Source organism: Cuculus canorus, chromosome 5 (genome assembly GCF_017976375.1).
Source record: "Cuculus canorus isolate bCucCan1 chromosome 5, bCucCan1.pri, whole genome shotgun sequence".
Lineage (NCBI taxonomy): Eukaryota > Metazoa > Chordata > Aves > Cuculiformes > Cuculidae > Cuculus > Cuculus canorus.
Window position 1 is genome coordinate 11,990,684 of NC_071405.1, and position 16,566 is coordinate 12,007,249.

The following is a 16,566-nucleotide window of genomic DNA, read 5'->3' on the forward strand; positions in this document are numbered from 1 at the left end:
CACATAATCTTATTTCCCTAAATGGGTCCTTGCAAATATTCCAAAGAACAGAGATTCTGTTACATATCTGAATATTCTATTACGGAAATGGCTCAAGCTAACTTAAGGGTCATTTCACTCCCTAGAACATGGAAATATTTAAGGCAGATGAAATTATTCTATACTGCTTCTTCCAAAGTTTTTTTGACCTTCACCTGGTAGCAACACTCAACTTGTCATCAGCACATCGCTCTGCAGGTTTAATCCAGTGTAACAAAAACCTCATGTTCCTGTAATGACTAAATTTTATTGGGAAAGGTTTTCCATGACACTTGAAAGCACTATTTTAATATGATATAATCACCAGACTTAGGCAGCAAAGAAATATATAACGTCCCTACGTAACAAAACAGTGAATGCTATCATACTTAACCCTGACTGTAACATCAACTTCTATATATCGCTTATTTGATGGAAACAAGTTAAGCCTGTCAGATTACATTTTATAAGCGAGTGAGGTGGATTTCATCTCATAGAAAAAGGGAATGTATATTCCTTAAACACTTGGTTCTGGTATACATGTCCTGTATTTCTTCCTAGCTATTTCAGAAGCTATTTAAATTTTGTCAGAGTAGGTACATATTAAACAGGCAATACTACATACCATCACATTAAAACAGCCAGAAATGCAAATTTTTGAGTCCATTTAAATAACTGATTAGTGTTTCTTTAAGACATATTTTACTATTCAGTTTTTACAGCAATTTAATTCTTTCTGCTTCCAGGAACAGATAACAATCTTCCCTTGAGCCAAAAGAGATCAAGCTGAGTAGAAATTGAGTAAGGAACTACTATATTTGAAACAGGGACAAAAAGAGAAGTATGAGTTAAACAAAAATATTGAATTAAATGTCTGCTTTCATAAGCTTCCGTAAGCCAAAGACAGCACATCTGTGTATACTGAACAGCAGAACAGTTGTTTTACAAGTAAATAAAAAAGCAACTCCGGAGAAGTCTCTATTCACTATCTACACTCTCGAGAAGTGTATTTTTTTCAATACATCATTCATGTACAAACGCAGAGGTTTCACAGAAAGCAGTATTTAAGAGTTATTTTTCACCATGTTAAATAGCACAGGCTGCACTGATTGCAAAGTTAGAGGTGCTTAATGAAGGAAGCAGAAGGGAAGCAGCATTGCTGCCATAGGTTCTGACCCCCCCCACCCCATTGTCATCAAGGCACCATGGTTACAGATTCATTTCCCAAGCCGTACCATTTCCATTAAACTAAATAACCTTATTCTTCAACTGAAAGTGAAACAAAGAAAGCTGCAAAGCTAGACTTCATAAAGAGGTCAGGATGGATTGCTAAAAATTATGACTATTTGATAGCCTCTGTAGACATCAACAGCTAAACAAGTCTAATTTTCAAAGCATACAGCTCTCATTTACATTCAGATTTTCAGAAGGTTAGTGCAGCCAACATGCTGTCCCCTTTTGAAATTCAAAAGGCATCAGATTAGCCTCGTTCAGCTCACTTAAAGAAAATCCACTGCAGATTATAGGTATTAAGCCTTTCTAAAACGTCTGGTCCCTTGGCAAGCCTTGACTCCCTTCATGGAAGGAAGAAGAAAACAAAACAAAACCAACAAAAAAGCCACAGTGCCTATTTTCAGAGGAGCACATGCCAGGAGCTTCTGTACTGTACATAGAACAGAGAGGTAGAACTGCAGCGGGGCTGATGGACTCTGCCAGTCACTAATAAGTAGTAAGAATACAACGTCTATGTTGCATACTTTGGCACGGAAAATAAGAATTAATCATCAACTGATTGGTTTCAGGAAAGCAGCTCAAAGATTCAGCAACTTACTGAACACAGTCGTTTGATTTGCATCCTGGATGAGCTTCACCCTATCCTGAAAAATATTTCTTTACAAAAAAACCTGTAAGCGAAGCAGTAGTAAAATCGATTTTATTTCTCCATTTTCAAGAGAGGCATTCTCTCTTCGCACATTGAGCACACATTTCATTACACTGCATCAGGAGGAAGAAACTTGCTCAACAGACAATCTAATGCCACCCAGATCACAGCTGCTTTTCAGCCTTGTCAGTTCAATTCCTCCACATTTCTTTTTTTTTATTTTCTCTTCCATATTTCAGTAGAAGTCTCACTCTTTCCCCTAGCTTGCTGCCACACACTAACCTGAAACACACACGTGACAGCAAAATCATTCAGACATGATGTGGATGGCATCCATAAGGTGGACACAGTGTACTACTGGGTTTACTGTAACTCCAGGTCCCTGGTTCTCCAACCAAAAAGGCACAGCTCCTATTTCTGCAGTCATTTGCATCAACGAAAATCACAGAAACACCAGAAAAGTAGTATCAACTATTAAGAATCCAACAACTACATAGTACTAAAAAACAACCACAATTTACCACATACAGGACTAGGTATCTTCCCTCCTCTCTACTACTAAATCAAGTTTTATAAAGACCCATAACAGCTACTGAAAATATGCTAAAGCTTTATACTACAATGAAATTACAGAGACTGTACCCCATCATAAACCCTCATTTGCCAGTCCTTTCATAGGAGGTGTTTCGATGCTTTCGAACCAAGAGCAGTAACAAAGCCAATGAGAACTCACATCATTGAGTGAAACTGTAGTGGCCCAAACAATGTTTGTATGCAGAAGTTAAAAGTATGTTCTGCTGCAGCTCCATCTCCAACTAAAAGGGAAAGGTGTTCTGTGATTAGACAGGATTCGGCAAGTAAATGCTCAATTTTCCAAGTGCTGCAATTTGTCAGACAGCGGGTAAATCTGTTTTTCAGGCAGCTTCCACTTTGATAATCAGCAAATGAAAAAGAAATTTACCTATCTCCTACACACAATTGTCAACATAGAACAAATGGTACCATGCATAAATAAAAGCAATAAGAATATGTAAATAATAAGAATAAAATATGTAAATAATAAAAGGAAAATAAAAAGGGTAGAACGCAATAGCTGGCAGCACCAGAATTTTTTAACACTTCTCTGCTCCTCTCTATAGAATCTATAAATCAATATTAACAAGTAAGATATTGAGAAATGTCATCCACACCTATTTTTTCAGGTTTTAAGAGTCATACACATAGATTCCTCTTGTGACTCACTGAAGTATTGTTTGTTTCCACAAATACATCAGAGACTTCAGAGGGAACACGACAAAAGACATTGCTAAGATAATACATAGTAAAAGATTAATAAACACGGGAGTGATCTGAAGTAAGGGATGAGTGAGTAATACGACATGAAGGAAAGGAAGAAAAGAAAATCTATAGTAGCACACAACAACTGCTATTCAATGCAATATGATATTAATTCTTCAGCATTTCTAAAAGGTACTTGCCACTCTGATGTGTTTGAAAAAGCAAATTTAAGAGTACGCATCTTAAACATTCGCACAATATTAAGATAGAAGGATAGTATGAAAGACCTTTATTCTTTCTGACATACATATTACTTGTCTTGCATACAGAGAATACTCACAGATCTGATCCTTACAAGACAGCTGGCTCACAGAAATCGGGATTATAAGTTTAGGTTAAGAAATCCTTATATTCTTGATATAAACAATTGAGAAATAAACAGGAATATGTCAGCATTATAATTTCTAAACATAAAGAATACATTTAAATGTCAAAAAAGTCCATGCAAGTCTCCTGGGCAGAAATGCACTATACATAGCATAAGAAGCAGAATTCCAACTGTTCTATTATATTACAACTGAATTCTAAAGATCCTCAAGATCTACCTGAAATCACAGGGAACTTCAAGAATATTTTAACTATAGATTAGATGAAATTTAAAATAAGTCCTTCTTGAAGGTTACAAAAGTTTTTACAGCATTCTTTTTTCCCCATCCCTTGTTTTTCCTTCTTTTTCTTCCTTTCAGATTCAAGAAATCAGAAACGTAAGTGACAAAACATCATAAAAGAATCTTTTTTTTTTTTGGTATATCTAGCCAAACTGAGAAATACTATTTCTGGATTGCGAATTTATGTTGCCAAGCTTAAATTCATGAAGCACTTTTAAATGTTTTAGCCCAGGTAATAACATCACAAGCATACCCCTTCCAAGGGCATCATTTTTAACAAAAAATTAGCCACATTCATAACAGCAGAAAATCCCAATGCCATAAAATTTAAGATTTCTGACAAAAATAAAAATTCCCCCCACTAAGTGCAAGACAAACAGGTAGAATAAATGTTTGGCTGCCGTACTGTAGAAGGGCTGGAAACGTGGAGAAGCAAGTCTGTTACATGAGGCCATCATTAACGATCTCTGTGTTATAAAAACATTCTTAGATGCACATACAGTGCAGTTCAAGTACAGGGATTCCCAAAACAGCTTTAGGCAATCTCATTCTGATGCCAAGGAGCCCACCTACAGCAGGTCTTGTTTACTTTTTAACACAGGACAGAAGTATTCTACCAATCTTGTTTAAGAGCCACCTTGAAAAGCTCTGTACTATAACATGCTCTAATGCCATATGGCTGGCAATTCCACTTGTGCCAAGGAAAAAATATCTCCTTTCACCCTCGCCAGTTTTGTAGCCCAGCACCCCGGAGGCTATGGGCTTTGTGCAGGGGGAGAAGGAGAAACAGATATAGCTCCTCCTGCTTACACATCTAGTGGTTTGGATTTTGGTTGGTTGGTTTGTCGGCTTTTTTTTTTTTTTGTTTGGGCAAATGGGAGTTGTTGGTTTTTTGGGTTTTGCTTCGTTTGGTTTATTTTCCAATAGATAGCTGGAGCTCAAAAGTTTCTCCCAAAAGAAGGAAAAGGGTTTGTTTTAGCAAGTAGCTTTTAGCTTGCTGTATTGGGCACTTGCTTATAAATCAAAACAAAGCCATCAAGCTAAGCATATTCCTTGAAATAATGGAGTTGTGCCACTGTTAAAATTTCTCCTGTCATCTTTAAACACAGTCCATGACAAAGCACATGCTTCTTCAGGTATAGTAATGTCACAAGCCGTATGCTAAATGCCACTTCTGTACCTCAAACCTAAGTCCTTACAAGCCATTAACCAAACATGTATCATCATCCACTTTGACAGAAATCAGAAAGCTTTCATGGCCCAGAAAGCTCAGACAGCAAAAAGTAAGTGTGAAAGGAATTCTAAGCAGGGGATAAATGATAGCATTAATGCCCCTGCATTTCTGGAAGAATTCAGAAAGCACAATATTAAGACAGCCTGTTGTCTGCCGAACCTTTAACAAAAATCCATCATTTTTTCTGCTATATAATTAGTTTACTACTGTACCACAAAGTTCATCTTCAATCATGGGGAAAAGGAAGGACACTGCTGGACCTCACGCCAAGATCTCAAAAGTTTGAATCACACTGGCTGCCTGCTGGAGCATGTAACCATGGTGGGGCTACAGCTGCACGCGTTAGCACGGGGGGAGTCTCGTTCTTCCACTTCAAAAGCTAGTGAGGAACAGGGTTCTCTCCACTATCGTATCAGTCTACATGAAAAAGTTACTTTCAACATCATAATAGCCTAAACAGTGCTTGTTCCTTTTATTTTTACTTAAGTCTCAAAGTCCTTCGCACGTCTTTATCCGAGAGGACAGAAAAAGGTTAGCGTTTTCTTATTCCTTAAGAAATAATTACCAAAACAAACAAAGGCAAAGAAAAAGTCAGCCTTGATGATCTCAAAGGTCTTTTCCAACCTAGCGATTCTATGACCTTGAAAAATACATGCAGGGAAAAAGTAAGCATTTAAGTCAGGATGTCATGTTTAATAAGGTAAGAGAATTCACTATGTTTCAACAAGAGAACCCATACCTTCATTATGCAACATGCAGCTACCAGAAATGAGCACGCTACTTTTATCCTGCTATTAAACACAGGTGGCAATCTTGTGAAGCCAATGAGTTAGATTCCTTCGTAACAACAGAGTGGCAAGACTGCCACAGACCCGCACTTGCAGAGAAAAAAAACAACCACCAGCCGTTTCTCTGGCATTAAAATAAGTTCTGGTTTTTTACAGCCCTGTTTGTACATCCATTTAATGAGCTGCTGTAGCAGTAATATTTTTATTGTTATTAAAGCGCATCTTGTTGGGTTTATAGTTCTTTCCTCAGCTATAAAGCATTCTACTTCAATGAAATTATTCAGTGTCTTGCATCTCTGTCACATTTTATGTGTGGACAGGAAGGAATTAGCTGTCATAGAAAAAATGGAAAGCTTTTTTTCACATCAAGCTTCTTCTTAAGGAGGCAAATTTTTGTCGTTTGGACAGAAAAAATCAAAACAAACAGTCAGTGAGCAGAAATTAAAGTATCCAGCTGTTCAGTAATGTTGAAGTAATATTCAGAAAACTCTCCTTTTAGCTAAAAGCTAACAAAAAGTGTCACTAAGCAAGGTAACCTGGAATGTATATCTTAGTTACTAACACCAATGACTGACTCCGTGCAAGCATTCCCTTCTACAAGAAAATTTCCAGTCAGAATATTTATGTGTCTGGGGCTACAAAAGCACTCGAGCAGCTGCAGAATCAGATCCTGAGCCTATTATACACTATATGCACTCACTGAGCACTCAGTACAGTGGGACTCATTTCTGAAGAGGGTGTTTCAGTATAGGAAGAAAAAAGTAACATGTACACAACCACCTCATTAGATCTGCTAAAACCCAGTTGTCCAAGAAAATTTAAAGGTAGACAGGAAAACACCAAGTTCAGAATAGTTTTACCAAGTTAATTTCACCTTCAAAAATTTGTTCCCCACAACTTTTTAATAAGTCATATTTTCGAGCAGCAGTTTTTACGTATTCCATTAAAACACACAATTAACTGGACAGGCAAATACACCTCAATCTCGTTACCTTTTTTGGCACTACAGCCAAGTGGAAATTTGATTAAGAGTCATCACTGTGTCTCAAAGTCACCCCAAAACAAAGCGCAAGTAATGCAGAACAGACTGTTCATTTCAAACACACAAACTTTATGTAATTTGATAGGCAGTTGGTTCATGCATATAATTTTAGACCATGCTGAGAAGTTAGCTGCATACAGTTCTGAAAATTAAAAGCTAATAATGAATGCAGTCTTAAAAGTCATAGCTGTTTGTTTTCCTCTTTTTAACAATATTATAAAATAAGAAAAGACAACACGCTGTGTTGTTGAACTCATCAATTTGTATTTGTTTCTGATTAGGCCCGGAGACATGCTGAGGTGTTCCAAAACTATCCCCATGACATGATGCAAAGAAGATGGCATCACCACAGGAGAAGGAACAAAAAGCAGCAGCTGTCCACCTCTGCAGTAAGTACTGCGCTCACAGATCACAGCACCAATGTAGGACATGGAGATACTACACTTCTGCACAAACTTTAGAAAAAAACCATAAAATCCTCATGATGGAAAACTTTGTCCTGCAAGGCTGGTGCTTTGCCTTAGCTAAACAATTTCACACAGCAGGATGTTACACCTTGCTTTTTGCAAATACAACCAGTCCTGCAAACCTACTGTTTGTGTACAACCAATGCATTAACCATATGTTTACAAGAAATACTAACTGCCACAGAAAGAACTCCCTTCTGCTGAAGAAGATTAAAGCACAGTCTCTTTCCAGTAGATGGGCATATTGATAGCACTGTATAATTCTTTAAGCTTCCATCATGTGCTGTTGAAAAATTACTCTGTGTCCTACACAGCCAGTTAAAAATCAAGTGACTGAAAGCAACTGCTGAACAGAGTAGTCCAGGACTTTTCAAAAATCTCCAACTCTAGTAGTTTGTCTCCTTTCTAACAGGATGACCAATTTGGTATCAAAAGCAAAACTTCACTTTGCAACATATATTGTGCTTGGATAGAATTTTAACTGGAATTTCTCTCGCATGGATCATTTTCATCACTTAATGACATGGGAACATAACTCAATATGTCACTATCAAAGCATACCTTCAGAATCATAGTGTTTGTTAGTATTCACCTGCCAATTTCAACTTCTTGATATTCTTGTCAACTATTTTTTGAAAGGCAGGGAGAGGCTTGAATTTTTTTTACGACTATGAAGGATGAGCTACAGTTCATTTTTCACACAGGTAGTAGTTTCTCAAGAAGATAAGACATTTACTTTTAGGGCTTTATACTCGACACCTTGTTCCAGTTTAGTCCCCTAAATGTTTAAGTAGTTTGGAAGACACTTCACAAAAACAATAAAATATGAAAAATTAGAATAGCTTTCCACATCTCTTTCCACCATAATTTAAGCTGCACAAGTGCATGCAAAATACAAATCTGCATCTGCAAAAGCTGACTTGGTGCTTCTTTCCTTTGAGAAGAAGCTGATGCAATTCAGTGAAGAATTTATCGCTTTAAATGTGTGTAAAATTATTAATCCAAATGACTGGATGTTTCACACTTGACTTCTAGTGATGTTTTCTTAGACCACTTATTAAATCAAAAGGGATAATTACTGAACCACAATATATTACATTTTTCCTACAAGTGTTATATTTCAAGAGCATCAGAGTGGGTTCGCAGGGACTGGCACTGTAGAATCTCTAAATCAAAAGTGTTACCAAAGTATCCCTCCCTTGCCAATAGCAACCGTCTCCAAAGGGGTGAAGTAGTTGAGTAATGGAAGCATTTTACTGTTCCCGATTTCTTCTTGCACTCAGACCTTTTCTGCTCAGAGATTTTCACATTCATTCTTTCCCATGTTCAAGTATGTACAGAGATATTCCCCTACTGCACCTGACTTTGAGGACTTAGCAGACACCCATGTCTTTTCCAAGTCTCAGTGCACAGTTAAGGCTTAAAACATGCAGTGTGCTTCTGCAAAAAAAAGCTGCTTTGATGCTGATTTTACAGGAAGAAACCAAGAATAAGGGAAAAGAAACATTTCCCTTATAAATGTGCATGCATATATCCTCTGCTAATACAGTTTATGGAGTTAGAAGTCTACAGGGTTTTTATTACTAACATCGCAGAGAAATAATACAGTCACATTTGAGCTTGATTTTCTGATAAGGAACTGAAAGTTAAGAAGCCTAACTGAGAGCAGTGTCATTGTAACACGTCTGCTCTGCACCCAGCATTAACTTTCCATCTGTGTACATCAAGACAACGGGATAGAGTGTCTCAGCTTTATCTTTTCTTTGCTGAACACGTTATGTCTACAGCACAGAGAATATACTATCTCTGAGCAACTGAGCAATACACATTATCTTATCAGAACACTACCTGGTCAGAACAGGTTTTATTCTTAAGCTGCAGTCAGTTTAGTTCATATTTTCTCAGTGATTTATTATACCTGCACAGAAAGGAATGCTTCTGAATTGCAGCAACTTTTTAACATGTTTTCTGGCATTGAGATAACACTGCAACATCTCACCTGCATTTCATAGTAAAAAAAAAAAAAAAATAAAAAAGAAAAAACAGAAATCTAAACCGGGCTGAGTTTTGCAGTCTATAAGGGAAAACATTAGCGTAGTCTCAATTTCAGCTGTTTGGCTTCTTTACTTCCAATGGAACAGCCTACCTGGTTTTACTGCTGTACATATAAAGCTTATATTTATTAATGTCTTGTTACATCACACAAGCTGTGAGTCAACTTCTACAGGAGTAGCTCTTTTACATCATTACAAAAAAAAAGCCTGGAAACCCCAAAAGAAACCTCGGTATCTTTCAGAGGGTCCCAAGGGGGGAGAGTGAAGAATTAACTGAAGATAAACCTGCTCTAAACTAGTACCCCAGTAAAAGCTGGAATCTCTATCTCTCGAATCCAATAAAGCAAACCAAACCGGAGAACTCTAAGCAAAATAGCTCTCGGTACTCACCTAGCGCTGAAGACCAGTGCAGGAAAGAGAGGCAGCAAGTAATAAGCCGAGAGGAATTTCATCCTGGAGCTCCCCCGTTTCTGCTCTGCTCCTCGCACCGCCTCTCTCCCCTTGGCCGGGGAAGATGCTCGCCGCGCTGCAGGAGGGTCCGAGCTCCTCGGGAGCAAGGCCAACCCCAACAGCCGAATAAAGAAGGGAAGCTCCGACCGGGATTTAAGCTCCGGGAGTGATGTCACGAGGCTGAGCGAGCTGCCAAGCCCACACAGCCCCGCCGCCTCCTGAAGGCAGCGCTGGTGCTCGCTGTGCCGCGGAGCGCGGGGGGGGAGCACCGAAACTCCTGCTGGGGGAGGGAGAGCGAGCTGCGATGGGAACACCCCCGGCCGTCTGCGGTTAGAGAGGATTCGGGGGGGATCCTGCCGAGGTTGTCAACGGCAGACGGGCTGTCACGCCAGAGGGACCTGGACAGGCTGGAGGAGTGGGGCTGTGTGGGCATCATGAGGTTCAACAGGTGTTTACAAAAGCTTGTAGTGGTAGGACGAGGGGCAGTGGCTGCAAACTGGAGAGGGGCTGATTGAGACGAGACATGAGGAATTTCTTCACTATTGAGAGTGGTGAGGACACTGGCACAGTGCCCAGGAAAGCTGTGTCTGCCCCATCCCTGGAGGTGTTCAAGGCCAGGTTGGATGGGGCCTTGGGCAGCCTGAGCCAGTGGGAGGTGTCCCTGCCCATGGCAGGGGGGTTGGAACTGTATGGGCTCTAAGGTCCCTTCCAACCCAAACTATTCTATAATTGTATGATTCTAAGTGCAAGGTCTTACACCTGGGTTGGGGTAGTCTGAGGTTTCAATTCAGGATGGGGGATGATGCGATTGAGAGCTGCCCTACAGAGGAGGTCTTAGGGTGTTGATCAATGAGAAGCTCAACATGAGCCGGCAACGTGTGTGGCAGTCCAGAAGATCAACCGTGTCCTGGGCTGCACAAAAACAGCGTGGCCAGCAGGGTGAGGGGTGTTATCCTGCCCCTGTATTCCTCGCTGGTTCTGGAATCCTCAACATAAGAAGGATATGGAGCTGTTGAAACAGGTTCAGAGGAGGGTTACAAAGATGATCAGAGGGCTGGAGCACTTCTGCCATGAGGACAGGACTGAGAGAGTGAGGTTGTTCAGCCTGGAGAAGAGAAAGCTCTGGGGAGACATTCCTGCATGCTCTTCTCAGCTTTGCTGGTGGAGGAAGATTTAGTAGGGAAAGGGATGATATGATGTTTGTATGCTGTTGAAAAGAGCAGAGAGGTGGGTAACATGAGTTACATCAGCCTGGCATGCCCAAAAATAGGAAGAGTAGCATTCCCAACCCACCACCAGCAAGCGGTTCTTTGGGTGGGAAGTAACACAGGGAGCACCAACATTTCCTCCTAGAAGATTCCTCCCAAAAAAGTCCGGAGCCAGCAACCCCACAGAACCTTTAGCAACCACCAGACTGAAAAAACCTGCAGCTCCCACTGAACAGACTGAACATGGCCTGGGTGCTTCACCATTCTGTCCATCCCAAAAGCTCCTGCTCCTAATGTAGAGAACGACTGCGAGCCCTGCAGCCTGGAGATACTCTTGAGGGCAAGAGCAGAGGTGACAGGCAGCAATGGATTTTGTCTGTGTTTCAGGCTCCATCACCCTGAGCACAGTGCCCGGGCAGGCACAGCCCTTGCCTGCAGCCTGGACTCTCCCAGCATGGGTGGTACCCCCATCTGCTCTGGCATCCCATCACCTTCTGCATCCCTGATACCCAGGCACCTTCAGCATCCCCTGCCTCCCTGGCTGAACAAGGTTCAGCAAATCCTGTGCAACTGTCCCTGCCTTGCCTGGGTGGTGTGTGCCGCATAAACACAACGACAGAGAATTTTCCAAAACTTGTGATCAGCTCTCCTGTTTGACCTCCTATAAGCAAGTCTCCATCATGATCGGCAGCCCTGTCCGACGGGCACAGCAGTTCGCACTGTGGGGAGTGCCCCAGCCCCAAGCTTGGTGCAGAGCAGGGGGAGCCCAGCTATGAGAGCGGCTCGGCGTGTGACCGTGGAGAGTGCCTCAGCACAGCAACTGTTCCCACTCCACTCTGCAGGCCTGCAGATGCCTCCATGCCTTTCATGCCCCGGATCTGCTCTAAGCAGGTGATGAGCACTGCATGCCACCACCAGCCACCACCAGGCTCATCCACAGCACAAGGTCTGATCGAGCCCCCAGCCCGTGCAGCCCCTGGGACACCACAGGGCCAACCACAGTGCCCCCATAATAGTGCCCTCTGGAGATACCAGACATTCCAGTCTTCCCCAGTGCGGCTGCAGGCCATTCTGGGGTTCCAGGAGATGAGAGGCAATTTCCCCCAGCTCACCTTCTCCAAAATGACTGTCCCATGGGGCCATCTCTGGGCTGCACAATCTCCCAGGCAGCAACATTTCAGCTGCTGTGCTGCAACCCACACCAAGCCAACACGCACCCGGAATGCAGCAGAGAGATGCCGTCTCTGAGAGTGACATCAAATTGGTCTCTCTATGGCATGGAGCTGCTCAGCATCAATGACAGCATCCCACAGAGCTCCAGTGCAGTCCTGAGCTGCGAGCAGTTGGTCAACAATGGGGATGGGGACCCAGGAGTCAAAACAGCACGTGGGGATGGACCTGTCCAGCGCCCCACAACATTGCATGCCCAAAAAAACGCAGAAGAAGCACCAAGCCACTGCAACCCCTTCCCAGCAAGCGCCGGGCAAGTCAGAGTCAGCACTCGGGTTGGGAATGTGGGTTAACCCCAGAACATGGGATGAAAAGGAGATGTTGGAGATGTGGATGAGCTGGATAGAGCGTGGTAGTAGAGCTTCGCAGGCAAGTTAAAATTTTTCAGAACGCCTTTTTGCTTCTGTTCTACAGTTCTGTTTCTCTCTTTGGATTCTAGTATGTTCTATTAATATTGGCTAAAAGTTTTTTGAAATATTAAAAAAATTAAGAAATTTTGGGTGCATTTTTTGTTCCACACAAGGGGTTCAGCAATGCTGTGTAAGCATCCTTCCCTCGCCTGGGTGATGCATGGGTGATGCACGGCCGATGGAAACACAACTCGACAGAATGTACCGTAGACTTTTGGGTCACCTCTCCTGTTTGGCTTTCTGACCCCCAGATTAGTCTTATCCTGTGGAGGCAACACCAACATGCCTCACCAGCCACCACCACCAGGATTGTCTGCAGTACTGGCTCTCATGGAGGCACTGCCCTGTGGACCCTGGGGCTGCATGGCCTCCCCACAGCACCCTCAGAAGATACCAGGCACTACAACTCTCCCAGTGCTGCCACAGGCTATGCCAGTGTACAAGGAGATGGAGAGGCAACTTGACCTACTCGGCCTCTGCAAAGTGGCCACCCCTGCTGGACATCCCTGGACAGAAATATCTCCCAGAGCAGCAACACTGCCCCAGCAAGCAGTATCTTTAACCACCCTTCAGCTAGCAGCACATCCTGTTGTCCAGGATCCTGGGTAACACCCGCAGAAACATCTCACACAGGACATCAAGGTGCTCTCACTATTGCCTGGAGTGGCTGACCCTCAGTGACACAGTCCTCCAGGGCTCCAGTGCAGCCCTGAGCCAAGAGCATTTGAACCACCATTGGGATGGGACCTCAGGAGATGGCGGAGACGTGGGGAGGGACCTGCCACCACATCAGCCTGGCATGCCAAAACCAGGAAGAGTAGCATTCCAACCCACCACCAGCAAGCGGAGGCTGTTGCAGACAGTGCTAGGGTGGCAATGTGAGGTTAAAAAACAGCAGGGATGAGAGATCCCTGGCAGATAGGAGGGACCGGGTTTGGGGGGATGGAGAGTGCGTGATAGAGTTGGATGGGTAGCATTAGAATTTTTCTTTAGGTTGTTCTACAGTATTTAGTCTCTTGGATCATATTAATATTCTATTAGTATTAGCTTACAGTTAATGGAAATACTAATGTATTAGGGAGGATATAATTTTTTTTGTTTAATTGTCTAAATGTTTCCTGAACTTGGATTAAAAAAAAAATATTAAAAAAAATAACCGCATATGTAAAATGTACGTGTCTTCCTGCATGGTCTTCTCAGCTTTGCTGTGGAGGAAGATTTAGTAGGGAAAGGGGTGATTATGATGTTGTATGCTGTCAAAAGAGCATGGAAGAGGGAGTAACATGTGTTAACAGGAGAGGAAGCAAATTAAAGAGTGTGTCTCCAATGCATCTGTGTTTTTCTAAAATCCACCAGAGTTATTAGTTTTCTCCTCTGGTTACTCGTTAAAGATGCTTTGTAGAACTCCCTTGAAGATGAGAGAAGAGGTGCGAGATGAATGAGGTGGCAGTGTAAGAATTGCCTCCCTTTGGCACCAGATTCTCTCAACTTTGTGGCTTGTGTGTAAATTCTTCAGTGGGCACTGAAATCCTGGTTTGTTTTTCAATTATTCTTTTTTCCACACACATACATTCAGGGATGCGTAATGATACAGTGGATATAGTCCCCTTTGGGAAGTACTTGTGTCGGTGTTTGGTAATAGTGTCAGTTCAGTTTAGAGAGGCATGATGGAATATGGAGATTGTGTTTGGGAAGTTGTGTTTCTTTTTTATACTCTAACTTTACTCACTGCATTATGGTCAGGAAAGAGTTTAGCCACAGCAGTCTCCTTAGTGATGCTGGAACTGTCTGAAGGTCCGACATGAGTTCTGAGGACAGGACAAGTTCAGGAGGGACATCATTTCCCAGCAGATGTAGTATCTGTCCCTCAGGCATGGGAACTACACTATTTGGCTTCAAGTCATCTGCCAAGTAGCTGAGGGTGTGCTCCATCCCACTGTCATTGCTGAAGATACTACATAGCACTGGTCCCAGGACAGACCTTGAAGGGACGCCACGTGTCCCGATCTGCATCCAGACGTTGAAGTGCTCACCACCACCTGCTGGATGCACCCATCCAACCAATTCAGAGCCACCCTTAACCATTTCCCTCCCTGTGAGGCCGCGGGGTGTCAGTTGGAGGCGGGGCTTAACACAGGGAGGCCCAAGATTCCTTCCTAGTTGACCACCAATCAAACGCCAGAGCCAGCACCCCAAAGAGTCCTAGCAACCAACAGACCAGCAGACGGCCAACTTGCCCTGCAACCTGGTCGAAATGCGTGGTTCCTGAGGTCCACTCTTAATCCCAGAACCGCTTTACGCCCAAGGTAGGGACTGATCCCTGGAGCCTGGAGATGCTCTTGAATAGCAAGAGCAGAGGTGACGGCCAGCAATGGCTACCTGTCTCTCTTTCAGGCTCCATCAACCTCTCTCAACCACCCTTGCCTGCTGCCCGGGCCTCGCCCAGCGGGGATCGCAACCCCCTGCACTCCCAAACAGGTATGGCATCCCCATCCGCTCTGGCACCCCATCACCTCCAGCATCCCCATACCTGGTCACCTTCAGCATCCCCAGCACCCCTGGCATTTCTGACACGAGGGTTCAGCAATCCTGTGCAACTGGTCCTTCCCTCAGCCTCGTGCTGCACGCACGGGAAAACCAATTACAGAGAATTCCCCAAAGAATTGGGGGCACGGTTCTGCTATTTTATCTGCTGTAAGCGAATTTCCTCCCTGATCCGCAACCCCGTCCCACGGGCACAAGCATTTCAGCCTGTGGGAGTGCCCCAGCCCAAGCCGGTGCAGAGCCGGGGGAGCCCAGCCGTGAGAGCCGGCTCAGCAGGTGACTCCGGAGAGACCCCCCGGCAGAGCACAGCTCCCACTCCCCTCTGCAGTCCTGCAGATGCCTCCATGTGGGTGCCTTTCCAACATCAGATCCGTCTTATTCAGTGGAAGGACTCCAACGTGCCTCCACCAGACCCCCCCGGCTCAGTTGCAGTGCTGGGTCCCGGCAAGGTGCTGCCCCGCGGGACCCCTGGGGCTGTGGGGTTCCTCTGGCCGGGGCAGCCCCTGGGACACCGCCAGGCCCCGCAAAATGGCCTTGCGAGATCCCGGGCACTGCAAGACTCACGGTGCTGCCATGTGCTTTTCCAGGAGGTGCAGGAGTTGGGAGAGGCTATTTTCCAGCCTAAAGCCTCTCCGAAAGACCTGTCCCTGCTGGGCCAGCCCAGGCTTGAACAACAAGGATTCGTCGGCCCACATCCCACCACCATGCTGCTCCCCACATCCGCCTGCAAGAAATTCCAGAAGCGCCTGCAAGAACATCTGCAAAAATGACATCACGGCACTGTCACGGCTGATGGGGCAACTCTCCCTGGATGACAACACCTCCCAGAGCGCCGGTGCCATTATGAAGACCGTTGCGATGAGGCCCCATCAGCCACAGCGGGATGTGGGGAAGCACCACCAAACAGCACAGCCGGGCCACAGCGAGAAAGGGGGGGCAAAAAACGTAAATCCATGAGTCCAGCCCCCCCTATTAAGCGAAGAGCTGTACAATAGATAGATAAAGAAGAATGAGGCAGGGTGGTTGAGGGGGGAATGGTAGTTTTGGGTGGCTGGGAGGGTGAATTTAAGTTTTTCTGTAGACTTTATAGTTTTGTATAATTGTTAGGTATGTATTAATTGTAGTAATAGTGTATTAGTATTAGCTTATAAGATAATAGTAATATTAATGTTTATATAGGGAGTGTAAGTTGGGTTTTTTTTAATACCTGTTATTTCAGTGTTTGAAAAAAATAAAAAAAAAAAATTGAGTTACTCTGTCAGCTGTACATGTCTTCCTTCCTGTCATTCTGAA

At 43.6% G+C, this 16,566-nt stretch overlaps 1 protein-coding gene across 2 annotated transcripts in view; it reads right to left on the bottom strand.

The window, feature by feature from the left end:
- Positions 1-10,122, bottom strand: part of LUZP2 (leucine zipper protein 2) — a 190,336-nt gene extending 180,214 nt beyond the window's left edge. Inside the window, exon 1 of one of the 2 annotated variants that reach the window (XM_054068772.1) lies at positions 9,822-10,122. In XM_054068772.1, coding sequence (XP_053924747.1) covers positions 9,822-9,883 — 62 coding nt within the window. In that variant the 5' untranslated portion in view covers positions 9,884-10,122. The remainder of the gene's footprint in view (positions 1-9,821) is intronic. The other variant, XM_054068774.1, reaches the window with a different exon arrangement.
- Positions 10,123-16,566: the final 6,444 nt, after the last annotated feature.